The following is a 27,675-nucleotide window of genomic DNA, read 5'->3' on the forward strand; positions in this document are numbered from 1 at the left end:
TATTAATAATTAAGAATAAACCGTTATTGTTGATTATTAATATTCATAAAATGAGCTAATTTCATGCTACACTATTAACATGACGTATGCATATAATAAGGTACAGTATGTGTCAAAAGCATCAGTGCAATATCAGACAGTACACGTGAGAACAGCACAGTTATACCGTTAACAGATTCATTCAAGCAGTGCGTGGAGGACCGGTGAGCGCTCCGTGTATCTTTTGCTCACTCAGTTCTGTTATAAAAATCTATTTTCTTGTGATGACGGGATTTCGTTGAGACATTTTCCTCACGCTTGCATATGTATTTTTTTTTTTGCTTGTTAGTTTGATTAGTGTTGATTTCAAATACAATATATATATATGTTTGTATAAAACTTGTAGTTTCGGTGCTCATAATTGGTGGGTGCGACTACATTTTGGCTGATGCGCCTAAATTTTTAAAGTTAGGAGCACCGGTGCTACCAAGCAAAAAGGTTAATTTCGAGCCCTGAAGAGTCTCCGGTAACCCGGACCAATTACAGAGCTGCACTGTTATCTGTAGGTCATTTGCATCGCCTCACACAATAAACATTACATATATTTCCATATGATGTAAAGGTGGTCAAAACAAATGACAACAACACAGTGTTGCTTCCTTTTCCTGTAACAGCACAGCGGATAACAGTTAATCTAATTATTTTCATTATTTTTATTGTTATGATTTATTACTGTTGTAAAGACCTCAGTTTTTATGAAAGCAGATAAAAATAAATCTTCCTTCACTTGTTTTGTAATGAGTCTTAAAAAGAAAGGAAATAAAATATTTACACAAAGAGAATCAATCCCTTAACAAATGACATTTTTCTCCTAGCAAAACAAATCCCTTTATTTGTGTACCTTGCACTGACCATACGTTACCATTATTTTTCAAGAATGTAATTACTAACATGGACTAAGAATGAGCAAATCTTGTACATTGTTATATAATCATACTTCAATATTTACTAATGTGTGATTACAATCCAATTTATCCTTATTAAGTGAAGTTTATTCATAAACTAATTTCGAGAGGATCACGTGCTTATGATTGGCCCCGAGTCAAGCTAATGTACAAACCACCAATCAGACTACTCCTAACCAAGTATAAATAACCAAACACCTTACCTTTAGACATCTTCGTCTTGAAGAATCCCCCCTTCCACCCCTTCGCCTCCTCCTTTGTCTACAGGGCAGCAAGGCGGCCCAGTGGCTAGCACTGCGGCCTCACAGCAAAATGCCTCCGGTTCGGGCATCTACCCAAACGGTCAGCATTTACGTGTGGAGTTCATGTTCTCCCCGTGCTTGCTCGGGTTTTCCCCGGGTCCTCCGGTTTCCTCCCACACTCCCAAAAACATGACACTTAAGTAAATTGACTAAACTAAATTAGCAGCAAATTCGATTCAATTCTGTCAGCAACGCATCATCTTAGCAACCCTCACACAGCAGGAGGGAGGGGGGTTCTCGAGATCTACCCGAGCTCAAACTCCCCTCTCGACCTGCAACGGGAGGGAGCCCCAGGCTCGAGGCTCTCATGAGCTCGGGGCTCTCTCCCGGGACAGCATGCCAAACTAGCTTATCAACAATCATCAGCTAAGTGTGAACTCTTGAACATTCGTTAATGCACAGTGAGTTAACATGAACTAACAGTGAACAACTTAGTTTTTATTAATTTAAGTTAATATGCTGAATCAATCCTGTAATAAATGTATTTTCATTTTTTGTTTAGTTCACATAAAAACAGCATAATCAAACATTTCACTTATTTGATCCCTAAGTAGGACGACACAATGGCTGTGGTTACCACTGTTGCCTTAAAGCAAGAAGACTGCTGGTTTGAGTCCCGGCTGGGTCAACTGGCATTTCTGTGTGGAGTTTGCGCATTCTCCTGTGTTTGCGAGGGTTTTCTACGGGTGCTCCGGTTTCCTCGGTTTCTCTCGAGCCTCATTCACACTACGAGCAACTCGCAGCAGCAAAGCAACATGCGGCTGTTCATTTCAATGGAGAGCGAGCGTGTTCCAGCGACCTCCATCTACGTAAACAACAACCGTCGTGACCAGGTGGGCATGTCGAGCGACTCGATGAAGTTGAGAATCCTTCAACTTTATGCAAACGAAGAGTGACTTTCTTGAGCGACAGCCAATAGGAGCACCAGTAAAGCTCACGTGATCCTCTCTCAGAGGCCGGTTGCATTCTCCTTGCTGTAGACCTACACCAGGGGTGTCCAAACTCGGTCCTAGAAGGCTGTTGTCGTGCAGATTTTAGCTCCAACTTGTCTCAACACACCTGCAAGATTGTTTCTAGAAAGCCTAGTTAGAGCTTGATTAGCTACCCCAGGTGTTTCTGATAGGGGTTGGAACTAAACTTTGCAGGACACCGGCCCTCCAGAACTGAGTTTGGGCACCCCTGACCTACACAACCCTGTGTTTGCAGTAGATCGCCACCCAGAGCATCAGGCAGCTACAAAGTCAGTACTAGTGTGAATGGGGGCAGCAGTCTTCAGCACACTTTCACCGATGATCCAACATAAACCCTGAACCCTGGATAGTGCGGCTCAGTGAATGTGGTCTGGACTGAGTGGATGAGGCTCATTGTGTCTCTATAGATGTTGTAGAAGGTCAGAGTTCCTGCGGTATGATCCGCAAACACTCCAGTTCTATGACTGATCGATTCTACCGGGAGATCAGTCCGTCTGTTTTTATGTCTGAATGAGAAACTGGAGGACGAGTAGAACAAATTCCAGGACTGGTCATTAAATCCAAATACACACTTAAGCCCGCCCTTCCTCCTGATACTCTTATACGAGACTGATATACACACACCATGATCTCCACTCCCTTCACACTCTCTCTGCACAACACTCGAGGAACATCAAATCTGTCTGGATGTTCTGTCTGAGGAAAACAGAGAGGTGACGTGTGTGGAAGAGAAACCGTCGTATCGTGATCGAGTTCAGCGTTTGCAGTCTCTGGATCCAGTGCGAGACATCAGACCCCTAGACACAAGAAGAGACGCATTTATAACAACAACTCTCACTAAAGCTGTGTGTGTGTGTGTGTGTGTGTGAGACGTACATTTGTGTGGTCCTGCAGTTATCCTCTTCTCTCCTCCATGATCCACACTGTAAACACACACAGATTGACATTCAGTCTAAACATTCACTAAACACACTTTATTTTCAGCAGACCTACAGTCAGAATTATTCCTATCAAACATCACTCATTATGCATATTAATTAAATTGTACAGTTTTACAGTAGGTGTCTGTTGAATGCTTTATTCTGATTGGCTGATGATTAATGTCATACATTCATAGCTGCATTGGTGTGTTTGTAGCTTTAAAATGAGGTTTTGAATAGGCCACAGAGGTTTTAGATAAGATGTGTGAGAAACTAGTCCAGCACACTGGAGTTTTGAGGACGAAAAAACTTGACCAATATCTTGAAAAGATAATGATTTATAGTTCAGGATTGAAAATATCATCCAACTCGCACTTGAATATCTGGCTGTGTTAAGTGTGTTGAGCTCAAGATTGTTGAGACCGCACCAGACAGCCAACTGCTCAACCACCAGTCTGTAAGCAGACTCCATCTCCATCTTTGATAAGGTCGATAACTATGGTGTCATCAGCGAACTTCAGGAGTTTGACAGGGGAGTCTGTAGAGATGCAGTCATTTGTATACAGGGGGAAGAGCAGTGGGGAGAGTACACAGCCCTGAGGGGCGCCGGTGCTAATTGTTAGGGTTTTGAATGAAAATTAACCCAGCCATACTAGCTGCTGTCTATCAGGAAGCTTGTGATCCACTGACAGGTGGAGGAGGGTACAGAATGCTGAGTTAAATTGTCAGAGAGAAGTTCAGGTATTGTGTTCTAGGTGTAGTTTCATCCCATTCCTTTTTAATGTGGGCAACAGTGTAGGGTCTTTGTTGCCGATGGCTTTTGGACTTGTTGCTAGAAACAGTCTGGATGAGCGTTCATTTCTCCCCAAAGAAAATACAGTGGAAACGTGTACTGTGGTCCGATGAATCAGTATTTCAGGTGTGATGAAGTTGATGCGGCTTCTGGACACTGTTAACATAGGGCTTTCTTATAGCACAGTGCAGTTTCTCTGGCATTTGTGGATGTAGCTACATATTGTGGTACTTGACAAGGATTTGCCAAAGTAGTCCTGAGCCCATGAATGAGGATTCTTGATGCAGTGTAGCCTGAGGAATCGGAGATTACGGTTGTTCAGTTTAGGCTTGCTCCCTTGTCCTTTACGCACTGAAATTCCTCCATATTCTTTGAATCTTTTAATGATGTTCAGCACTATTAAAGGTGAAAAATCCAAATGTCTTCCTCACTTTCTTTGAGGAACATTGCTTTTAAACATTTCAATAATTTCCTTTGCTGCTAAAGGACTAGACTTTTCTTGGATGTTGCTGTGTTCTGATCTCTGATCTTCTGCATGCATTACAGAAATCTGTAAAGGTATGGACATTGAAAGTTCTCAACCAAGGAAGAGAACTGTATGCGTTTCAAAGCATGTGCAGGAATAAAATTGACTGTTCGTATCACAGCGTCCATTGCCTTTAAGAGCTCTCCATATCTGAGCTTGCTGCCCAATAGCTTCTCATATGGAATGCAGTCCTTTCCAAGAATTGATGGAGCAACATCAGTAGCCTGGTCCAAGGAAAAACCCCAGAGTAAATTTCATATACGGAGCAAGGTCAGCATTTCCTAAGCAAGTGTTTCCTCCTTAAGAAAACCCAGCTGTCAGTAAATTCAACTCATGCTAAACTGAGGTATGCTATCAATAACAAAGGGAAATTCTGTTTGCCAGGCAGGGTTGAAAACTCTCGTTTAATTATCAACCTTCTTTGATTCCATGATTGTCCAGTACATACACACAATTTCACAAGCGTTATGACTTGTTGGTAGCCACGATTATTTGATGCAGATAAAGTTATTTTACCTTTGATGGTTTCTATAGCTGTCGCAATCTTAAAGTCCAATGACATTGATAGGAGATTTCATTGATCTGTCTCTGTATTGTGAATGAATTAATATAGCAGGGCTAACTTTTTTTCTACAGGGCAGACGGAGGTGCCGATCCTGATTAGAGAGCCACACTGTCACCAGGTTGGAAGGAGAGACGTGCAAAACTTTTAGTTCTTCGGTATTTAAAGTTCCACTTGACAGAGGTGGCAATACACTTAGCCGGAACAATGGGTACTGGATCTGAGGGATCATTTGAGGAGTACATATCAGAGAAAGTGTCAGCTTTACCATTACTGAAGACAGGATGTTAAATCACGAGGTAGTGGAGGAACTCTCAGAAAATCTTTTTTTTTTTTAATAAATGTAAATGGCTGGGATGATGGAGAACTTAAATAGCATAACCCTGTACTAATAGTGCATGGATGAAGTGATGAATGCCATCTTCAATTCATCTTCTTGACAAATATGAACAAGGTAATAGACACCCTGAAGGTCAAGATTTGAGAAGAGTTATAACACAATAGCATGAGAGACAGGAAATCATGCGAAACCAGGATGATGATAGACAAGATGGAGGATGTAATGCAAATCAAGTACTGTATTTTCCGCACTATAAGGCGCACCTTATAAACGACCGTGCGCCTAATAATCTTATGCTCTTTATGTGTGCACGGAATTCAAAAATCTGTAAAAATGTTGTTGTGTGATTTCGGAAAGCGCTCTGCTTGATTGGCTGTCGGAGCATTTCCCGCCGACACAGGGATGTTTAACGTACACTCCGTACATATCCAGCCCAAACACATCACCAACATGGATGAGGTCCCTCTCACTTTTGACATCCCTGTGAATCATACTGTGGAGAAAAGGGGGGCCAGCACAGTATCAATACGCACCACGGGCCATGAGAAGTCGGCTTTTGTTGTTCTTGGATGCCATGGTGATGGACAGAAACTACCACCTATGGTCATTTTTAAGAGGAAGACACTGCCAAAAGAAAAGTTTCCAGCCGGAGTCATCATTAAGGCCAATCAAAAGGGGTGGATGGACGAGGAAAAAAAATGAATGAGTGGCTGAGAGAGGTGTACGTAAAGAGATCGGATGTTTTTTTTCACACATCACCGTCCCTGTTGATCTGCGACTCCATGCGCGCCCATCTCACCGCTACTGTGAAAAACCAAGTGAAGCAAATGAATTCGGAGCTTGCTGTCATTCCTGGAGGACTAACAACTCCAACCACTGGATATTGGTGTAAACAGGGCGTTTAAAGTGAAGTTGCGAGCTGCGTGGGAGCAATGGATGACAGACGCCAAACACACTTTTACTAAGACTGGTAGGCAGCGCCGGGCGAGTTACGCCACCATATGTGAATGGATTGTGGATGCCTGGGCTAAGGTATCTGCTTTAACTGTTGTCCGAGCTTTCACAAAAGCCGGCATCATCGCTGAACAGACACCCGGCAATGAGACTGACTCCGACAATGATGAGAGAGAACCCGGCGTGTTTGATGATGAAACTGCCCAGCTGTTCAATTCAGACACAGAAGATGAGGACTTTGAGGATTTGTGGGAGAAGACTGATTAAAAAAAAATAATGTGAGTGTATTGTTAAATAGTACAATAAAGTTCAACTAAACTTCGTTAACTGTTTTGCTTCCATTACTTTTTTTTGCAGACGGTGTATTTTAGCGTGCGCCTTATAATACGGTGCGCCTTGTGTATGGGTTAAGTACAGAAATAGACCCCGTAATTGAGACTGCGTCTTATAATCCGGTGCGCTTTATAGTGCGGAAAATACGGTAAGTTATTCTATAGTATTTGCTAATCTGGTTGGATACGACGATAAACACTGGACACAGGAGACACCAGGAACATATGACAAGGAGACAAAATTGGACACAGGAGCAAGGAACAGCCAGGAGTCAGGTGAGTTTAGGTAAGTGAACTGAAGAGAGCTGTAAAAGGTTATTAAATGGTGCAATACTAATTTGGGGCTGTATAAAGTAGAAAAAAAGCTGATTCTGCAACTACCCTTGTTGGTTGTTACCAACTTTGGGAACCACTGGTTTAGTTAACACTACCAAAAAAATTTACGTGTGTCATATGTATTTTTATTACTACTTAGAAGTGCATTTGCCATTCCATTTCAGCAATCTAAAGTGTCACGTTGTATAATTATTTACATTATTAATTTGACACATTACTTTGACAGATTTCTTTCCTAAAATGTATTTTGCAAGAGCACAATGATTATTCATTTTAACATAAAATCATAGTCTTTTGGATATGTCAAACTGCCAGACAAATCCAAACTCGCTGACTTATTTTCAGTAGTTAGAGTATTTAATTTTCGATTCATATTATAACAATTATTTCCATGTTCATTCCCCCAGTAAATAAACAAAATAAACAAATGAAAAGTTAATTCCGAGTTATGACCGAAACAAAAATGTGCCAGAACCTCTTGCACACAGATTGCTGACCTGACATTGCATGGTTCTGCAACAGAAAATGCTGCTCAATTAAAATGCTCAGACAGTACTGAACAGCGTGTCGCAGTTAATGTGTGAACTGCCCCAATACACAGAATTTTATTTTATTTTTTTTACAGATTTGAATTAATTTCTGGAGACTAGAAGAGGAGTGAAGTAGGCTACAGTGTCTTATTAAAAAAAAAAATATATATATATATATATATATATATATATATATATATATATATATATATACACACACACACACACACACACACACACACAGAATGAAAGTAGTAATAAAACGAGTTGCCATGAGAAATTTTGTTTTCTAGTAGGCCTAATTAAGTCTTTGGCAAAAAAAAAAAAAGGCATTTGTTTGTACACCTCCATTTACATCCATTCATACTGAATTACTCACTCCTCTTAGACATAATGATTGATGATTGATAATTCTACAAGCTGTTTTTTTCTGTATGTGCTAACTCCTTAACCCTCACAACATTTTTGTTTGTTTTTAAGGGGATTAATGTTTAACATACTTGAGTTTGTCCAGTGTGTAGTTTGGATCCTCCAGTTGTTCAGAGAGCAGCTTGACTCCTGAATCTCCTGGATGATTGTAGCTCAGATCCAGCTCTCTCAGGTGTGAGGGGTTTGAAGTCAGAGCTGAAGACAGAAATCCACAGCCTTCCTCTGTCACCATACAGCCAGACAACCTGCAAACACAACACAGCAAAAAGTTTGACAATCTTACATCTCTTCGTGTTACATCTCTTAATGCTGACTGGTGCTTCTCCGGCTCCTGCTTCTGTCATTAGATAGATGGCATTAAACTACCTAATGATATGCTCAGCTTAGCTTTATAATTAATTTTATGCTCAGTAAAACAGTGCATCTCAGCAGGTCTACAAAACTGCTTGAGCAAATAAATACACCATATTTGATTAATATACATTAACTTCATTCTTTTTAACAAAGTTGTAATTATTTTGATCATATACAAACTTAGGGTGCTTTCACACTTAGGCTTTTGTTTCAGAACATGTCTCGTTTGCCCAGTTAGCGCGGTTCGTTTGGCATATGTGAATCCAGCAATCGCGCACGGATCCGCGCCAAATCATTCGGTCTGAGTTTGCTTGAATGAGGTGGTCTCGGCTCGATTGAAACGAACTCTGGAGCGGATTGATTGTAGTGAGAAAGCGATACGATCCGACCCCGGCTACATCACAGAGTTTTATGGATATGTAATAGGCATACGGCTATATGAAGAGAGAATTATGAGTAGGGCGGGAGATCATTCCAGACATCCCAAGTCTTCCGGAAGTTCCGAGAGTCTCCCGCAAATGCACAGAGACTCCCGGATGCCCGCAAACGAGTGATAATCTCCTAGAAATCTCGCGTCTCCCTCCCGGTCCTCAAATACATCGTGCACCCTTCTCACCCCTCCCCTCCGCATCCCTCCTCGGTCTTCAGACACGTCGTGTGCATCCTGTCAAACACTACCAAACCACCAAAACTGAGCGGGACTCTTTAAAATAAACCATGAGACTGTGACCAATGTGAGGAGAGTTTACTCACACGTGACTTGTTTTAGCTATTTTAGTTCATTTAGAAACTTTGTCGTGTGAAAGCGAACCGCACCAAGTTTTTTCTACCTTCCCTGGAGGGTGAGCTCTCGCTCTTGGGCAAAATGTATGATTTTATAGGCTACTGTGTCAATGTTGCAATATTGGTTTTAATTGCGTTTTTATTGGAGACTTGTCAATAAAGAACTTGTTTTTGTACTGTGCCAATATCTCTGACTCTAATTAGTGGAGCGAACTTGTGATTGCCTTTATAGGGGGTGCGTCAATTCTTTGGGTGAAATTCCCAAAGTGGTCAGGTAAACTGGTGTAATTTCTATTCTATTGTTTTGTTTTCCTCCATCCGCCCACCTGCCACCCATCACACAAGCTTGAGTTTCCATAGGCGAGCCCTAGAGAGTTCCTCAAAGGCCCTTTTACCTGACTTGGTTGAAGAGCCAGATGCAGGTCCATTAGGTTATTGGTATGTCCGTTTGTCAAACCGGGTTCTAGGGAAAGGTGCCAGCTATGTCAGACATGGAGAGACCCCCTACAATGTACTGTCGTACTCTGGGTAAGTCAATACGACTTCCCGAACTCTTTTTCCCTATAGTGATATTTAGGGTCAGGGATGTTGGATGGTTATACCTTTGGTGGTGATGGTGCTACTCACCTGACACACATCGCCTCAAACTGTGTAAAGGGTTCAGCTCCTGTGGCATTTGGGATAGGCTCTCTTAGTTCCCCCTCAAAAGGAGGGGGCAGTTACATTTATGTCCCCCTGCCTAATGCTGTGTTCACACCAGACGCGGAAATCGCGCTATTTGCGCGTAAATAGTCGCGTGAACATTTGAGGTTACTCGCTTCATTCGCGCATCAAATCTGCTTCAGAACAGATGCGGATTCGCGTGAAACGCTCATTAAGCGCGTCAAACGCGCAAAACGCTCAATTCGCGCCACGCAATTCGCGCTGTGCACCGCGCAATTATCGTCATTCGCGACGCACCATTCGCACGTATCGCGCCGCAGGATGTCTATTCGCACGTTTGCGTTGACTTAACATGTAAATCACTCGCCCTTGACGTGCGTGCCGCGTCTGGTGTGAACGCAGCATAAGGAATTGAATCCGCTCCTGAATGCGGGAAGGTATGGCTTTTCAGGAAGAGATCTAATGAGCAGCCTTATATACTACTAATTGTGGAGTGGCAGAGTTGTGCTCAGCAATTTCATAGGCATTCCATTGCCCCTTTTTTATATAAATCAGAGTAATAGGTACATCGAAGCGAATCCCCTAGTCAATCAGCTCAACATAAACATCTCTGCTCCCTCTTTCAGGGAACAAGGATTACATACATAACCATGTTGTCAATTCTAGAATGTAATGAAGAATAAGATAGGTAGGTATGTGTATATTTCACAGCAAAACAACATAAAAAAAGGCAAGATATTGCTGAGAAATTTTGAGAAAAACTCATTATTTGCATACAATATTATTACACATTTGGTCACAATAAGTAATATCTTGGTTACTGTTGTAACCCTCACTCCCCGAAGGAGATAACAGAGATATTATGTCAGAACAGCATTATGGGAAATCACCTGATGACCAATCACACAGAAAAGCAAAAAAAGGACCAATAGATGTCAATGTATTGGCGAGTGCAGCTCCTCACAGGTGCAGCCACTTATAATCAGCTGAGTAAGTAGGCTGCATCTGTAGGAGAGCAATTCAGACTTATCACTCCAGAGCTTTCCTGCACACTGAAGAGATAGAATGAAATGCTGATCTGACTTTAGAGGTACAGTTTGCCGTTAATGTTGTTCCCCATAATGTCATTCCAATATAAATATTTTTGTTATTGAGTTGCAGTTGGAAAACCATTTACCTCAGTGTCTCCAAATTACAGTTTGGATGCTTTAGTCCATTAGAAAGAAGCTTCACTCCTGAATCCTGCAGGTCGTTGTTACTCAGGTCGAGGTCTCTCAGGTTAGTGTTTGAAGATTGTAGAGCTGCAGACAAACTCTTGCAAGACTGAGCAGTGAGATAACATGTGACCAACCTGAGAAAGAATAACACAGGTTGAATTACCATTGTTATTTTTAGTAACTCATCTAATCTTAAAAACTAACAAACAAATCGATCAATCAGGTTCTTAAACTCAGACCTCAGTGTCTCCAGTTTACAGTTCGGACTCTTCAGTCCATCAGAAAGAAGCTTGACTCCTGAATCCTGCAGGTTATTGTTACTCAGGTCCAGCTCTCTCAGGACACAGTTTGAAGATTGTAGAACTGAAGACAAACTCTCACAAGACCGAACAGTGAGATTACAGCTTTGTAGCCTGTGTAAAAGACAACCCAATATTTATGTGTTCATCTGGTGTCTAATTGTTTAGAGCACTTTCCAAAGGAACAACACATTCAACACAAGTTATGGCTGTTACCATTAAGTACTTTCCCAAGATGACTTCCTGTCCAGAGTCACATTATAAGATGGCTCCTGTGCCTCTAGCTGTTATAGTGGTAACATATGAGCTATCAACGGTGTGGATCTCAAATGCCACAGTCCTCTGCTTTTGCAGATGCCACTTTAATAGTCCCAGCCATTGTAAATGCAGCATTTAAGTACACCCAAGCTGTTAATGGGTTTTAACAACTTTGTTAGACCCACCACTAGTTTTGGCAGAAGTCCAATCCAGAGCCCATTTCAGTTGGTGATTCAGCATCATGAAAGTTACTTCACCTCAGTTCTCCCTGACCACCTATCCCGTACCCTGTACCATGGTTTCATTAACCTTACTCCTTACCCTTGTCCACCATTGCACTGCCACCCGCCTGAACCCTATCTTTTGTGTTTTCTTTTGAGGAGCATCTAGAATGTGCTCCAGAAGAGGTGGGATGATATTAAAGAACTTAATTTTTGCACAATACAGAGAAAAAAGCAGACAAACAAGAGACACACTAAGAAAGATGTACTGTTTAAACATGCTTTTGCCTCACTAGTAACATCAGATACTGTTCATTAAAATGAGCTATTCTTGTTTGCGGTTTTTAGTACTTAAAAGTTGTTTTGTCAAACAAAGTTAACACAGTTGGCAATCCTATCTATTTGGATTGTTTTATATTTGTTAAAATATACCACTTTTTAAAAGTTAATGTTCACCTTTTTTTTATCTCTTTAAAATTTAGTGTGATGGCCAGAGTGGTGGCCACACATTGAGAGTGAAGCATGCACGCACACACACACACACATGCATACACACACACACTATACATATTTATTTATGATTATTTACTGGTCACAATAATTTCAGGTATTGTGTTTATACATTTCGTTTCTTTCATATCTGAGTTTAATAAGACACACACTTTCGGTTTCTCATTACTTTTCTTTATTATTCACAGTACATTTATTACTATTTTGGGTGCACACAAAATTAGTTATCTGTACTGTATGTTTTGTTAATTTAGTTTTCTTTTGAGTTTAAGTTACCGTGCTGCAGGGTTGTTGCTAGAGCGGATACGTTTGCGGCTGGAAGTTAACGAGAAATATTTCTATTATTTATTAAATTTCTCATTTGTTGTATTTTATTAACGTCTACCCCCAACCCTAAACCCAACCGTCACAGTAATGTAAAAACTGTAGTTGTACCGAGTATTAGTTATGTTATCTATTAAATTACCCAATAAAATGTATTTTTTAACGCCTACCCCCACCCCAACCCTAAACCCAACCCTCACAGTACTGTAAAAATGTTATTGTTATACAGTGTCATAAAAAAATGCTGCTTTATAAATGTGCATATCGCACTTCCTGCCGGCCGAATATCCGATCTAGACTTTACCGTGCTGCAGTGCCGAACGGAGTTTCTGGGTGTTAACCGTCAAACTAAAGGGCCGACGTGCCGCAAGGTGCCGTCTATTGGTTACGCCTGCCGATACCATTGGCTTAATGGCTTGGAGGGAGAGCTCATGTTTAGTTTAGGTTCAATAATGATTTGCAATGTTTGTTTCTTCAGATTTATATTTAGTTTTGCCTTATTTAGAATTCATTTACCTATTATTTAGGTTTGTATTTAGATTTTTGGCTTGGTTTATCTGTTTTTGTCTCCCCCTTCTTGTTTAATGTGGACTAGTCCCTGTGGTATAAATGTGGTCTGTCTTGTCATTTTATGGAGTTCTGTTTTTGGTTTAGACATGATTTGTTTGGTTTGAACTCAGTTTGTTTTCATTGTTTAGTATGTTGTACTTTCAATTGATGAAATTATTTAATTCATTTATTTTTGAAATTTTGTAAACTTTTTTTTGACTTTATTAAAAATAATTATTTTGAAAATCTTTTTTGTTGGCCCCTTATTGTACGTGCTGGCTCAGTCCCTCACATTTGGCATAAGTTCTTTTATAGAGTAGTTTGTTGTTGTCTAACACTAAAAACTGGATGATGTGAGCAAAATGGTGTACTAAATCTGCTGATATACTGTTTATAAAGAAGAATTGTTTTTGGTCAAAGAAAAAAGGACTTTGACTTACAGAGCTCTTCTGGAGGATTTGATGACTGCTGATAGTCTGATGACACACTCGTCTGATTTTTGGAATTTCTGGAGCTCAAACTCCTCCAGCTCCTCCTCCTCTGAGGTCAACAACACAAAGACCAGAGCAGACCACTGGGCAGGTGAAAGGTCAGCAGATGACAGACTTCCTCTACTGAGGTGACACTGAATCTCTTTCACAAGAGTTTGGTCGTTCAGTTCATTCAGGCAGTAGAACAGATTTTTGGATCTCTCTGGACACAGATTCTCTTCAAATTTCTGCTTGATGTAGGCAATTATTTCCTCTTTGCTCTGGTCTCTCTCATCCTGCTGTGTCAACAGGCCTCGTAAGAGATGTCGATTGGACTGGAGTGACAGACCGAGAAGGAAGCGAAGGTAAAGGTCCAGATGTCCAGTGTCACTTTCCAGAGCCTTGTCCACTGCAGTCTTCAGCAAATGAATCATGTCTTCTTTTATGCTTTTCTGTCTAAAAAAGGATAAATGTTTCTTGTTGATGTCTAGAAGCAGATGTTGATAAAGGGCTGCAATGAACTCCTGGATGCTCAAGTGAAGAAAGCAGTACATGGTACCAAGAATGATTCCCGTCTCCTCCTTAAAGATCTGGGTACACATGCCTGAGTACACCGATGCCTTATAGACGTCAATGCCACAGTCTTTCAGATCGCTCTCATAGAAGATCACATTGTTTCTTTCCAGCTGCTCAAAGGCCAATTTCCCCAGTGAAAGGATGAGCTTTGGATCCCAGGAGACATCTGCTGTGTTTTCTCCATCATACTTTCTTCTGCTCTGCTGGATCTGAAAGCGGAGAAAGTGTGTGTACATCTGTGTCAGAGTCTTAGGAGATTCCTGCAGTGTTTCAGCATGAGCTCTGTGTTTAAGTTTCAAAACGTTCTGGAGAACAGTGGCTGAAATCCAGCAGAAGACTGGGATGTGGCACATAATAAAGAGACTCTTTGACTGTTTAATGTGATCGATGATTTCTCTGGCCTGATTCTGATCTGTGAGTCTCTTTCTGAAGTACTCCTCCTTTTGGGCATCATTGAATCCTCGTATCTCTGTCAGCCGGTTGACACAGTCAGCAGGAATCTTACTGGCAGCTGCTGGTCTGCTGGTGATCCAGATGAGAGCGGAAGGAAGCAGATTTCCCTTGATGAGGTTCGTCAGGAGAACATCCAGAGAGACTGCTGATGTTACATCATAACATGTCTCATTACCAGCAAAGTTCAGAGGAAGACGACATTCATCCAATCCATCAAAGATGAACAGAACTTTGAATCGTGTCCTTGTAAGGTTCAGTCCTTTGGTCTCTGGGAAAAACTGAGTTATGAGGTCTCTTAAACTTTGCTTTTTCATCTCCATTAAGTTCAGCTCTCTGAATGGAAGAGGAAAGATGAAGCTGATGTCTTGATTTTCTTTTCCTTCAGCCCAATCCAGAACAAACTTTTGCACAGAGACTGATTTCCCGATGCCAGTAACTCCTTTTGTCAGGACAGTTCTGATCTGCTTGTCTTGTTCAGATGCTTCAAACAAATGTTTGCATTTAACCTGTATCTCTAGTGACTGATGACGTCTGGAAGCAGCTTCAATCTGTCTGATCTCATGTTCAGTGTCAACCTGTTCACTCGCACCCTGCGTGATGTAAAGATCTGTGTAGATGTTATTCAGAAGCGTGGAGTCTCCTTGGTGAGCAGTTCCTTCAAACACACTTTGATATTTCTTCTTCAGGCTGCATTTTAACTGATTAATGAAGAGCAGCTCAACTAAACACAGGGGCAAAGAAACATAGTTTTCAGTCTTATCTGTCAGACTGTCATTTACAAATACAGTTGGAAAAGTAAAGTCTCTTACCCTTGAGAGTATCAGCAGCTTCATCTTGCTTCATCACTCTTAGGAAGAAGAGTGTGAGATCAAGAGCTGCTTCTGTGATTCTGCATTTGTTCTCATTAAAGTCATTTACAAAGAATTGTCTATTGTGGTCTTGTAAGATTTTCTTAAACTTTTCCAGTTCATTCTTCAGAAATCTCATCATTCTGCTTTCAAGTTTCTACGATTGAAGAAAAGAGTTAAAAAAAAATTCAAGTAGATCCAGGCAGGTTTCGAGTTCATTACAGTTATTTCACAGCTACAGCAGTCCGAAAATCACATCAATACAAAACAGAAGGCTTGTTTAAAAGAAGTCCAATATACATCCAAACAAACAAAATGTAATGGATGTGTAAAAATATCGCAAGAAGTCTAGTCATCAAATACACCGCAATAAAGGACTAAACATGTGAAGTCTGTCTATTTCCCACCTGAAAGATCCACTGGATATTGTCTGTGAAACTTTTGTGAGTTCTGTAAGTCTTGTCTTCTAAATCTGGAAGCTCATATTCAAATCTGTTAACAAATAAAACTTCTGTAAAAACACATTTTGAGGCAGTAAATACAAATATACAGACTTTATTAGGTACACCTTACTATTACCAGGTTGGGCCCACTTTTGCCTTCAGAACTGCCTTAATCCTCCGTGTCATAGATTCAACAAGGTACTGAAAATATTCCTCAGGTTTTTTGCTCCATATTGACATGATAGCATCACACAGTTGCTGCAGATTTGTCGGCTGATGTTGATACAAGGCAAGATGGATCCATGCTTTCATGTTGTTGCTGCCAAACTCTGACCCTACCATCCGAATTTTGCGGCAGAAATCAAGACTCGTAAACGTTTTTCCAATCATCTATTGTGCTGTTTTGGTGAGCTCTTGTGAATTGTAGCCTCAGTTACCTGTTCTTAGCTGACAGGAGTGGCACCTAGTGTGGTCTTCTCCTGCTGTAGCCTATCTGTCTCCAGGTTCGATGTTCGTCCGCAGACCTCGGTAGTAACGAGTGCTTATTTGATTTACCGTTGCCTTTCTATCAGCTGTAACCAGTCTGGCCATTCTCCTCTGACTTCTGGCATCAACTAAATATTTGCGCCCACAGAACTGCCGCTCTCTGAATATTTTCTGTCTTTCAGACCATTCTCTAAAAACCCTAGAGATGGTTGTGTGTGAAAATCCCAGTAGATCAGCAGTTTCTGAAATACTCAGACCAGCCCGTCTGGCAGCAACAACCATGCCACATTCAAAGTCCCTTAAATCCCCTTTCTTCCCCATTCTGATGCTCGGTTTAAACTGCAGCAGATTGTCTTGACCATGTCTACATGCCTAAATGTACTGAGTTGCTGTCATGTGATTGGCTAATATTTTTTGCATTAACAAGCAGTTGGACAGGTGTACCTAATAAAGTGGCTGTGAGTTTATCTAGCAAACAGTGAAAATAATAAATGTTCTGTATTGCTCTTAATAAGGAGAAATGCGGCACAGTAACCTTGTGCAATCGGACCACTGCTGTCACATATGATATTTAGCTGAAAAAAAAAAAAAAAAAAACACACACACTAAACAGACCCCCTAGTTTTTTGCGATTCCGCAATCGCTGAATCCAACGCAAAATCAACAAGTCACAAATTTTTGCGATCCTACAAAATTCTTAATTAAATGCTGAATAATCGCAAAAAAAAATCTCGTAAAACATAAAATTCTAAACCATATAATAAAATATATATTTATTTTAGTTTGCACTTAATTGTTTTACATGACTAATAGATGTTGCATATGCAGCACATGTGATGTATTTGAATGTCTCTCAAAAAAATTACATATTACCTGTGCCCTCGCAATCACAACATTACATGGGGCGGGGGGTTGTTTTCCAGCCTGTGCAGTAAACAGACGCAGATGAAGCGCAATAGATTTACATGTAAAGTCAATGCAAAGATGCGATTAGACATCCTGTGGCGCAAATTAAGTGTTTTGTGCATTTGACGCGCTTCAGACTACAAAAAAGTGTGAGCATTGGAACAGACAAACAAGCAAGCAGCTTACAATGATGGATATTGGTTCAAGGATGGCGGCCGTTGGACGTGACCAAATCCAAGGACATTATTTGTTGCTTTACACATATTATGATGTTCATGAAATCGATAAATGTTTTCGTTTAACTCAATTCCTGCAGTTAACGAGAGAAAACCAAAACCTGCGTTGAGTTTTACGACAATCCGTGTTTTAGGTGTATTATGGTAAGGAAAGCTTCAACGCATTTTCCGAGTCAGGTAAATGATGTCAGATGCTCTGGGAAACATTGATACAGAGAGTAAAATAAAGAAGCTTTACTTTTATTATTTGTGTCCTTGTCATTGTGTCAGATTGAACACCTAACATAGTAAGCTACCTAATATGGTAAATAAAATATATATAATTTCTTTTGCTTATATTTATATATTTTAATCGTAAAATTGTCCGCAAATTTCTGGGAAATACTAGATACCGCCACCGTCACTTTTAAATTGCAAAAAAAAAAAAAAAATTCACAAGAAATTTGAGAAAAACTAGGGGGTCTGACTAAAGTCATTGTGTCGGATATCCAAGACTTAAAAAAAAAAAAAAATATTCAAAAAATTATTTAAAATGACATGGAAAAAAAATGATGTAAATGACAGAATTTTACTTTTAGGTGAATTATTTTTTTTTAACTGACACAGAAATATGAAATTACAATAAATTTACTAATATATACTCTGAATAAGTAACTAAAACTGCAACAAGGTGGTTGTAAATGTCAAAGTCATGGAGTTATTTGATTAATTTCAACAACTGATTAATTCAGCAATGTCTCTCTTTCCTGAATTAATAGTTAACATAATTTGTTCAAACTGTGTAAATTACCTTTTGTCAGATGATGGTGTTTTCTCTCTGAGGTCAGGTGGTATACCCTCTTTTGACCAGTCACTCTTTAGAGACACAGAACTGGACACACATGAGCCTGATCCCACCCTGTAAACACAAAGAGACCAGAGGAAAATAATCATCACAACCTGCTGCAGTCTCTCTATTTTTACAGGATACAGGGTTGTCCTGGATTTCACTTTCTATCACTGTCTTCCTGATTGTCTTTTTGTTTCCAGATGTTCGTAAATTGACACCTGCCCACTGATTTTGAGAACACTTGTGTTTTAGATTAACCCTTTGTTGTGGTCTTCACCTTGTTTGGGGGATTACAGACTCATTGTGTTTGCTACTCTGTTTCTGTCTCTTCCTCTCGCTGCTCTGTGGATCATACTTTTGCCATTTATCTCATTATTGTATTTTTGCATTTTCTTTACTTTGTCTTTTGGATTTTTCTTTAACAAATGCTGGTCATGGATCTTCTGTCTTGTGACTCATAACATTTTACCACCAGATATTTTTAGTCTCATTTAGGATTCTACAAACTCTACAAACTACAAACTAGTTACAATCAGTAATGTTTTGTTTTATGATCATATTGTCCTTATCATGAATTTAGATGAATGGATTCAGATAAAAATCAACTGACTGATTCATTTAGGAATGACTCTCTTTTCTGAATCATTGGTTCACATTGGCTCTTCCTTGAACCGCCACCTTATCAGGGTGGAGGGGTTTGAGTGCCTGAGTGATCCTAAGAGGTATGTTGTTGGGGGCTTATGCCCCTTGTAGGATCTTCCAAAGCAACAAGTTCTTATATGACAGGTCAGACTAAGTGCAGTCCAAAAACCAAAGTTTAACAACATTAAGGACTGTGATGTCACCCATTATGGGGCAGCCTGGGCTCCACCATGGAGCCAGACCTGGGGTTGGGGCTCATATGCGAGCACTTGGAGGCTGTTTTTTTTTTTTCCACGAAACCCGGCCGGGCTTAGCCCGAAAGAGCAATGTGGGAATAACCTTCTGCAGGCCCACAATCTGCAGTGGGAGCTGTAAGGGGTCGGTGCATTGTGGAACGGGTGGTGGTCAAAGGTTAGGACCATGACAATCCGATCGTCAGGCACAGAAACTGGTACATCGAATGTCAGCTCACTGGAAGGGAAGGAGCCCAAGCTTGTGCGCGTGGTAGAAGGTTGCCGACTACAGACAGTTCGGCTCACCTCCACGCACAGCTGGGGGTCTGGACCCCAATTCCATGAGAAGGGTTGGACTTTCTTCTAATCTGGATTTGTTATGCTGAGAGGAGGCAGGCTGGTGTGGGCTTGCTTATAGCTCACCACCATGTGTTATGCTGTGTTCACACCAGATGTGGATAAATCGCGATATATGGCGTGTAAATAGCCGCTTGAACATTTGAGTTTACTCGCTTCATTCACGTGTCAAACCCCGCTTCATACGTGTGTCAGATTCACTTCAGAACAGACGCGGATTCGGGTGATGGGCAGGGCTTCTGTCTGCTTGGTGACTGTAGCTTTCTTGCTAAATGGCTAACGTGGATTTTATGAAGAAAATAACAGTGTTTATGTGCTTTATGAAGGTTGAAAAACAGCGTCGATACGTTTAGGGCCTTGTCTGAGTTTCTTTCAGAGGAGCATCCAGCTCTGTGAGCTCATAAACTCCTCCAGAAACTGAACCTGGAGGACGGAGACTTTCAGCTGTGCTTCTGACTGAGCCGAGCCCAGTTTGATGAACTGTTGTTGGAGTTGGCTGGAGGATTTCCCCCGGGACACCAACAACAGATGCTACGTCACAATCATGCCCTCACACGAGCAAGCTCCTGATTGGTTAACGTGGCGCAAACGTCTGCTTAAGTTCAGATTTTTGAGCTCGAGTGTTTTGCGCGTGAAACGCGCAAAATGCTCAATTCGCGATGCGCCATTCGCGTCATTCGCACGTATTGCGCCGCAGGATGTCTACTCGCGCGTTTGCATTGTTCTAACATGCAAATCACTCGCGTTTGACGCGTGTTCCGCATCTGGTGTGAACGGAGCATTACAGTTTTCACCGGTGAACGAGAGGGTCGCCTCCCTGCACCTTCAGGTAAGGGATAGGTCTCAGCCTGATGAATTTAATACTGTCTGAAGTAATTTTGCTTTTTTTTTTTGGTTAATTCTATTTAACTGGGCCTCGTTTTGAGAATGCAGAAGCTGTTACTGAGAAACTTGGTTTTAGATCTGTGCAATTGATTTCCCAGTTTATAACTGGGCTAAAAGCGGCACTCTCAGATGATGAAAAAAATACATTGGAAGATTATTTTTTAGAGGTCAGTGTCCCTGACAGTGAAGACTCTTTTCTTTGTTTGATAATTCAACCAAGTTTTGAAGAGTGTTCAGGAAGTTATTTTTCAAAAAGTAAAAAGTTTTCATGTGTTGATTTTTTTTCTTGTACAAAGAAAGATTTACACAAAAGTGTGTGTGTGTGTTACTTCTTAATAAAAATACACTTGATAAAAGTGTTGATACCCCCTGGCGTTCTGTCTTAAAACTGGAAGATAATGTAAGACCTGAATAGAGAGTACTGTACAAGCCACCATTATTAAAAATGGGCCCACGGCCCATATCCATCTGTGCTATATGAGAGAAAATATAAATAGGAATTGAGTCACTTGAACCATGCAGTGTAAGTGCAGCCAATGTCTCAGTCTATTTCTTGTCAAGACTATTTAGTGTTAAGTAAACAAAGTATTTAATCATATAACAACTGGTTACATGTAATGGCGGGGAGTTACTGGGGAGTAACTAGTTACATGTAACGGCATTACAAAATTAAACTACAAAATAAAAGTACCAGTAATTCGTTACAGTTACTGAGAAAAAATACAAATGAGGTTATATCTACAAATGTTGAATAATATTAATCTGTTGCTTTGCCTGTTTTGGATGTGCACGATAATTTATGCTAAGGCCAGTTATTAAAGCGCTGCTATTCTGATGCTTTTGATTTCAAATGATATATTATGACTCAAAGTTATCTGTTTACATCAGGGATGCTCAACCCTGTTCCTGGAGATCTACCTTTCTGCAGAGTTCAGCTCCAACCCTGATCAAACACACCTAAAGCAATTAATTAGGACCTGAACAGCACTTAAAAATTAGAGCCAGGTGTGTTTGATATGGGTTGCTGAACTGAAATCTGCAGGAAATCTGTTTTCTTGCATCACCCAACACATGTCCTCCTCCATAATCGTGTTTTCTTTTTGCCCTTAAGCAGTAAATCATTTCATCAGCACATGGACCTTTTGAATGGCAGATTATTTAAAATATTTATTGCAGGGTACCATTTCTAGTCTCATACCTGAAACACAAATTACCTTTTGTCAGATGATGGTGTTTTCTCTCTGAGGTCTGGTGGTATACCCTCTTTTGACCAGTCACTCTTCAGAGACACAGAGCTGGACACACATGAGCCTGATCTCACACTGAAGGCACAAAAACACCAGATTAATAAACTGCAAGAGAAACTTTAAATAGGAGTTTGTTTAGTTTAATTCAGCAGTAATGGTTTGCTAAAGGTTTGGCTGATCCCGTCTGCTACATAGGAATCATGGGTAAGCACAAAACCTTGCTCTAAAAGCTTGTTATGTAACCTATTGAGTAAATAAATAAGCACCACAGAAACCAAACAAGAAAATAAAATAAAAAATATATTTTATAAATCAATAAAAATGTATACAATATCAAAGGCTATGTTTACACTAATCCAGATAAATTAGATGTCCACATTATAATTTTCAATTCTTTGCGAAAATATTGACATCCACACAAAAATGACTAAAACGATTTCGTTCATGTACTGCGCATGTGCAGTGATATAAGCCACTTTTTCCTGCGTCATATCTGCCTGCCAATTATTTACTTGTCGCTACTGACAATAAAGTGTGCATTACTATAATTGAGAACACTGAAGCGTTTTTTATGCGATCTGCGTCTCTCTCAGCCATAGGAAGTCTTGTTCTCTGGGGTGGGGGTGTGTTCTAGGCTGGGCCAGGACACATTAACTAACCAGTGATGATGATTGGTGTCTGTGAACGTGGTGTAACCGAGAACGTGATGACTGGCTGAGATAAGAGTACATTTTCATCCTTTGCCAATCAGAGGCAGAGTAGGATACTTCATCCTACCCGTCAGATTGTCCTAGCAGGGCAAATCGCATCATTTTCGTCATGATGAACAACACTACTATTTCGGTTAGTTTTTTGTATTGCATTATATTATCTACATGTAAAAAGAACTTTACAAAGCTAGCACCTAAAGTGAACATCTTTATTTTCATTTAATGAAAAAGTGAGGCTTAGTTACACACCAAGCAGAAATGTTTCTGTAACGTTCCCCAGCCTTGTGCCTCGGGACAATCCTGTCTTGGAGATACAGACAATTCCTTTGTCTTTATGCTTGGTTTGGGTTTTGACATGCACTGTCAACCCTGGGACCTTATATAGACAGGTGTATGCCTTTTCAAATCATGTCCAATCAATCGAATTGACCACAGGTGAACTCCATTGAAGCTGCTTCACGAGAAAGGCTATGAATACTGATGTACATGTGATTTAGCAGCTTTTTATGTGTAATAAATTTGCAACAATTTAAAAAACTCTTTTTCCACATTTGTATTATAGGGTATTGTGTGTAGAATGTTGAGGAAATCAATTAATTTAATCCATTTTGGAAAACAGCTGTAACATAAAACATATGTGCAAAAAGTGAAGCGCTGTGAATACTTTCCGAATGCACTGTAAAATAGTTATTTTCAAAATTCTCACTATCTTGTGTGTGAGTGTATATATATATATATATATATATATATATATATATATATATATATATGTGTGTGTGTGTGTGTGTGTGTGTGTGTGTGTATGTATGTATGTATGTATGTATATGTATATATATATATATATATATATATATATATATATATATATATATATATATATATATATATATATATATATACACACACACACACACACACACACACACACTATATAAGCTTTGAATAGTTTAATTGTTTTGTTTAAATGCACCGGTCAAATCAGCCATCTTCCCCATGATTTATGTAGCCTACAGAACTAGACTAAAGCCCCTTTCACACATACAGACCTTTCCGGAAAATTACCGGCAATTTTCCGGAAAGGTGTGTATGTGTGAACAGGTCCTTTTTGAAAATACCGGTAAATTCGTTCTGGCTATTTTCCGGAAAGAGAAGTTGTAACATTACCGGCAATTTGCCGGAATGCTGCGCTGTGTGAATGCAGAAGGAAGATTGCCGTAATAAGCGCGTGCACGTCTAGAACGTGCTGACGTGAGACGTTTGCTTTAGCCAATCACAACAGTCAGACGCATTTACGTCTGCGCGGTTTGTGAGAATAAAAACCTTTGAATATTTTTCCAGACACATTTAGCTGCTAGAAGTTAGTCAGATCACGTTTATATGTTCTTCTTAATGCCAACTGTGTAAATAATCATCGATAAGATGCTTATGATAAGCCGTTGTTTGTTTACCTTCAAGCTTTGCGTGTGCCTGTGAAACAGCCTGTGAGCGCCTGCACACGCACATATTATGAACATCTCGACATGCGAAAGTGATCCTGCGAAAGTTGTTCACAATATTGATCATCCACAGAGTTTGTAATGTAGTCAAATGTTTACAAACACAAGCGCAGCCGTTTAAAGCTCATTTGTGGTGAATAATGTCAGAATTTACCGGTATTTTGGAATGGATGTGTGAATGCTCTTTTCTGGAAAAATTCCGTAACGTCCTCGCCTGTGTGAACAGCGCTTTTTTGAATATACCGATAAAGTCGTTCCGGAAATTTTCCAGATATTTACCGGTATCACTGTGTGAAAGGGGCTTAAGATAACATTTTAAGGCCTTTGCCAGTGTTCTGAGTCAATTAGCTGACTAGAGTGTGGCACCAGGTGTCTTCAATAACAAGAACCTTTCCACAATATTCTCACTTTTGAGAAACTAAATTTGGAGTTTTCATTAGTTGTCATCAAGATCATCAAAAATAAAAGAAATAAACACTTGAAATATATCAGCCGGTGTGGAACGAATGTACACATTATACAAGTTTCATTTCCTAAATGGAATTAGTCGAATAAATAAACTTTTTGAAGATATTCTAATTATATGACCAGCACCTGTATATTATAATGCTAACAATAATGTCTGAGACTCGAGCTGTGGTCATACTAGAGTTTGAGCATGTGAAATTCTGCCGTGCGGAGCTGCGAAAGGGTCCGGGATTAAACAAGATGATTAGCCATTTAAAAAAGCAACCAGTTGCTCCATGTTTCAAGTGATGCGATTTCGCAGGTCAGAGATCACCAAGCTTGAACTTTGCACAGCAGCAACCTGCGAAACTTGACGCATGACCCTGTGTTTCCGGTCTGACGCATGGTCGCGAGTATGAATGCAAGTCAATGGTGAGAAAAGTCCAGTGTGACCGCAGCTTCAAGACTGTACACTCTCACAGTTTACTGCTAAACTACTAAAATAGTTTAATAATTATCTTTTTAGTAAAGCATATACACAATGCATCACATAAATGTTGGTTAAATGCATCTACTATTGAATATCTCTTGTTCAAACACATATTAGGATTAATAAAATACATTTAGTCACCTCTCCTACCTGGATGTCAATTCACTTGCTCACAGTCGCCTGACTACTAATCATCAGCACCTGTGCACTCCAACAGTCACCATTTTAAATTTTAAAATGCTGATGAGGTATTTTGCACTGTAAACTCATAAACCCGTTTAATTTATAGTGGTAGGACAATCTGACTATCCTACCGATTATTTTAACGTGGTATGAAAATCTAATGAGGTATTTTGTGTTACCTGGTTATTAAAAGGGTATTTTAGGCTTTCACAATGGAATAATCTGGTTATTAAGAAAAGTATTTGAGTTTTTTGGATTTATTTATTTATTTAAAGTTAAATTTGATTTATATTAATTTAAAAATCTGATGTATTATTTTGCACTGTTAATTCACCGTTTTAGCTATTTAGTGCTTTAAAATCGTCTTATTTGGTTATTAATAAAGTATCTCACACTGTAAAATCCCCCTACCTGTTCAATAATATGTTTATTACACTATAACTCATCTTCCTCTTCATTCCATGCTGTTAGGACCATCAAGTAATTTAGTAATGCCACAGATGCGAAGAAGTAACCCCCTGTATGAGTTTTCAATGAGGTAGGAGGAACCGATAGATGTAGCTGTAATTTTGCGCTACGGTAGGAAAATCTGACAAGGTAGTACAAATCGACAGAACACCGCCACAATATTAGTGGCTACGCAGGTGATAATGTGAGCTCTGCTATGAAAGGAGCAGATAAAGCCATGACGTCAAAGCAAATAAAATGCTCCTGTTGCCTCTCACATTGTCCCACAACAACATTAAAAAAAATTTTGTTTAGTATATTTTATAGTCGATATTATATTTTTAACAATAGTTACTTTCCCTGGTAATTAGTTACTTTTATAATTGTGTAACTCAGTTACTATTTGTGAGAAGTAGCAAGTAACTATAACTAATTACTTTTTTTAAAGGAAGGTGTCCAACTTTACAATGCCGTCTACCATGTTAGCTGAATTAGTCACATGACTAAAATGTGTCACCTGCGTCCCAAATGGCACACTATACAGTATGCACTCATGCACTATGTACTTATGCACTTACACACTCAACAGGATAGTATATGTGTGAAGTGTCGTCCCAAATGGCACACTAATGTTTTTTTACTAAACGGAAATTCAAACCGTTTCCCTGATGACGTTTGCCAGGTCAGTGAAATAAACGACCGAATTATCAAATAATATCTGCCGTGAGTATAACCGCATTCACCATCGGGAGGCGCTATAATCACTCTCGTAGGAGAATTTTGCTTTCACCATCCAAAATAAATAAAGTTATTCAACATGTGAGTCCGATAGCTCCGCCCCTTCCGCTACGTAAGCAAACCTGCGGTCGTTGAGTGCGTGAAGTGTCCATCATTACACACTTCATTTTAGTGGCTGAATGAGTGCATCATCCGGGTAATTAAAGTGCACTTTTTATTTTTGGAGTTTTCAGTGTGAACGCACTACTTACACTATTTATACTACAAAATGGCGTAGAATAGTGCGTAAGTATGCTATTTGGGACGCAGCTATAGTTTTCAGAAACCTCCATTTTCACAGTCCACAGTGCAACACGAAAACAGCATTTTCAAATGTATCCAATTTGGACAGCATTTTCAAAAATACATTTTCCTTTCCTACAAACGCAGTCTCAGTGTGGAAGAAAGGAAGAAAAGGAAAATACGAAAGAGAAAAATATGTGTTTTAAAACAAAAACATATAAGTCAGAGAGACAAAAGTATCTTAAAACAGCTAAACAAATAAGAGCATTGTTGTTAGTCTTTGTTCTTCAGAAAAAGTGTTGACAAAATGGTGTAAAAATAGTCAGTACAGTACCTGTGTTTCTCTGAGAGAGAGTCCTTTACTCGCTCCTCTGCCATACTGCAGATCAAACACTAATGTTAAACAGCAGAGCGTTGAGGAACAATCAGCCACTGACCATCACCTGGAGTTGACAATATACTGAGGTAAGCAACAGCACACAGTGTTGTCAATTCTGCATTTTTTTTTAGATTAGTTAGTAGGAAAAACGTCTGATGATAGTTAAGCAGTTTGTGAGCCATGTTGTTTTTCAGCAGTTCTTCTTCCTGTTTAACTGCGGTGAATTTCTGATGTATACTTTCGATTTCGTGACTATGTTTAGAGTTATATTTTGTGCTAAATTATCTGAAATTATTAAGTCAGCGTGATATAGAAGAGTACAAACACTTCAAGGAATTAAAAATTCGAGTTTTTAGACACAATGTTTAAATGACCGTGTTTTGACACCGTGTTTAAACAGTGTTTGAGGCTTTAAGCAGGATCAGACATAATCACGCTTACACATCATATACAATGCTCTTGTTCATTTCCTCAAATACGCGTAATAGTAGACGTATTAAACTTACATGCAGATGTACTACAGACGCTCTTTTTCAGCAAGTACACATCTGAACTCCTTGTCTCGATTCTGCGACATACCCGTGTGTGTGGTGGATGTATTTCCTGAAATGTTATTGACTCCGCCTAGTGGCACTAAGCGTGTCCGTCCTCGAGAAAACTTTTTTGCATATACAACAATCCAATACAGTGTTAGTGTTAATATAAAAGTACAATAATAGGAACATAACACAAAAAACATAAATAAATACAATTAAATAAAAAGTAGGGGCGTGAG

At 39.7% G+C, this 27,675-nt stretch overlaps 2 protein-coding genes across 2 annotated transcripts in view; one reads left to right on the plus strand and one right to left on the minus strand.

Annotated features, from left to right (window-relative positions):
* zgc:165515 overlaps positions 1-27,675 on the plus strand; it is a 116,112-nt gene that overhangs the window by 13,867 nt on the left and 74,570 nt on the right. The gene's annotated exons all lie outside the window — the stretch shown is intronic.
* On the minus strand, positions 1,664-27,485 carry LOC141381793 (protein NLRC3). Its single transcript, XM_087249830.1, has 12 exons — positions 27,407-27,485; positions 26,856-26,964; positions 21,696-21,803; positions 18,326-18,433; positions 15,872-15,956; positions 15,426-15,621; positions 13,558-15,337; positions 11,196-11,369; positions 10,917-11,090; positions 8,011-8,184; positions 3,094-3,140; positions 1,664-3,014 (listed from the first exon to the last, which is right to left on the minus strand). The coding sequence occupies exons 2-12, from the start codon at positions 26,897-26,899 to the stop codon at positions 3,007-3,009; spliced, it is 2,898 nt and encodes a 965-aa protein (XP_087105956.1). The 5' UTR covers positions 26,900-26,964; positions 27,407-27,485; the 3' UTR covers positions 1,664-3,006.

The sequence above is a fragment of the Danio rerio genome, chromosome 4, assembly GCF_052040795.2.
Source record: "Danio rerio strain M-AB ecotype USA chromosome 4, GRCz13ab, whole genome shotgun sequence".
Lineage (NCBI taxonomy): Eukaryota > Metazoa > Chordata > Actinopteri > Cypriniformes > Danionidae > Danio > Danio rerio.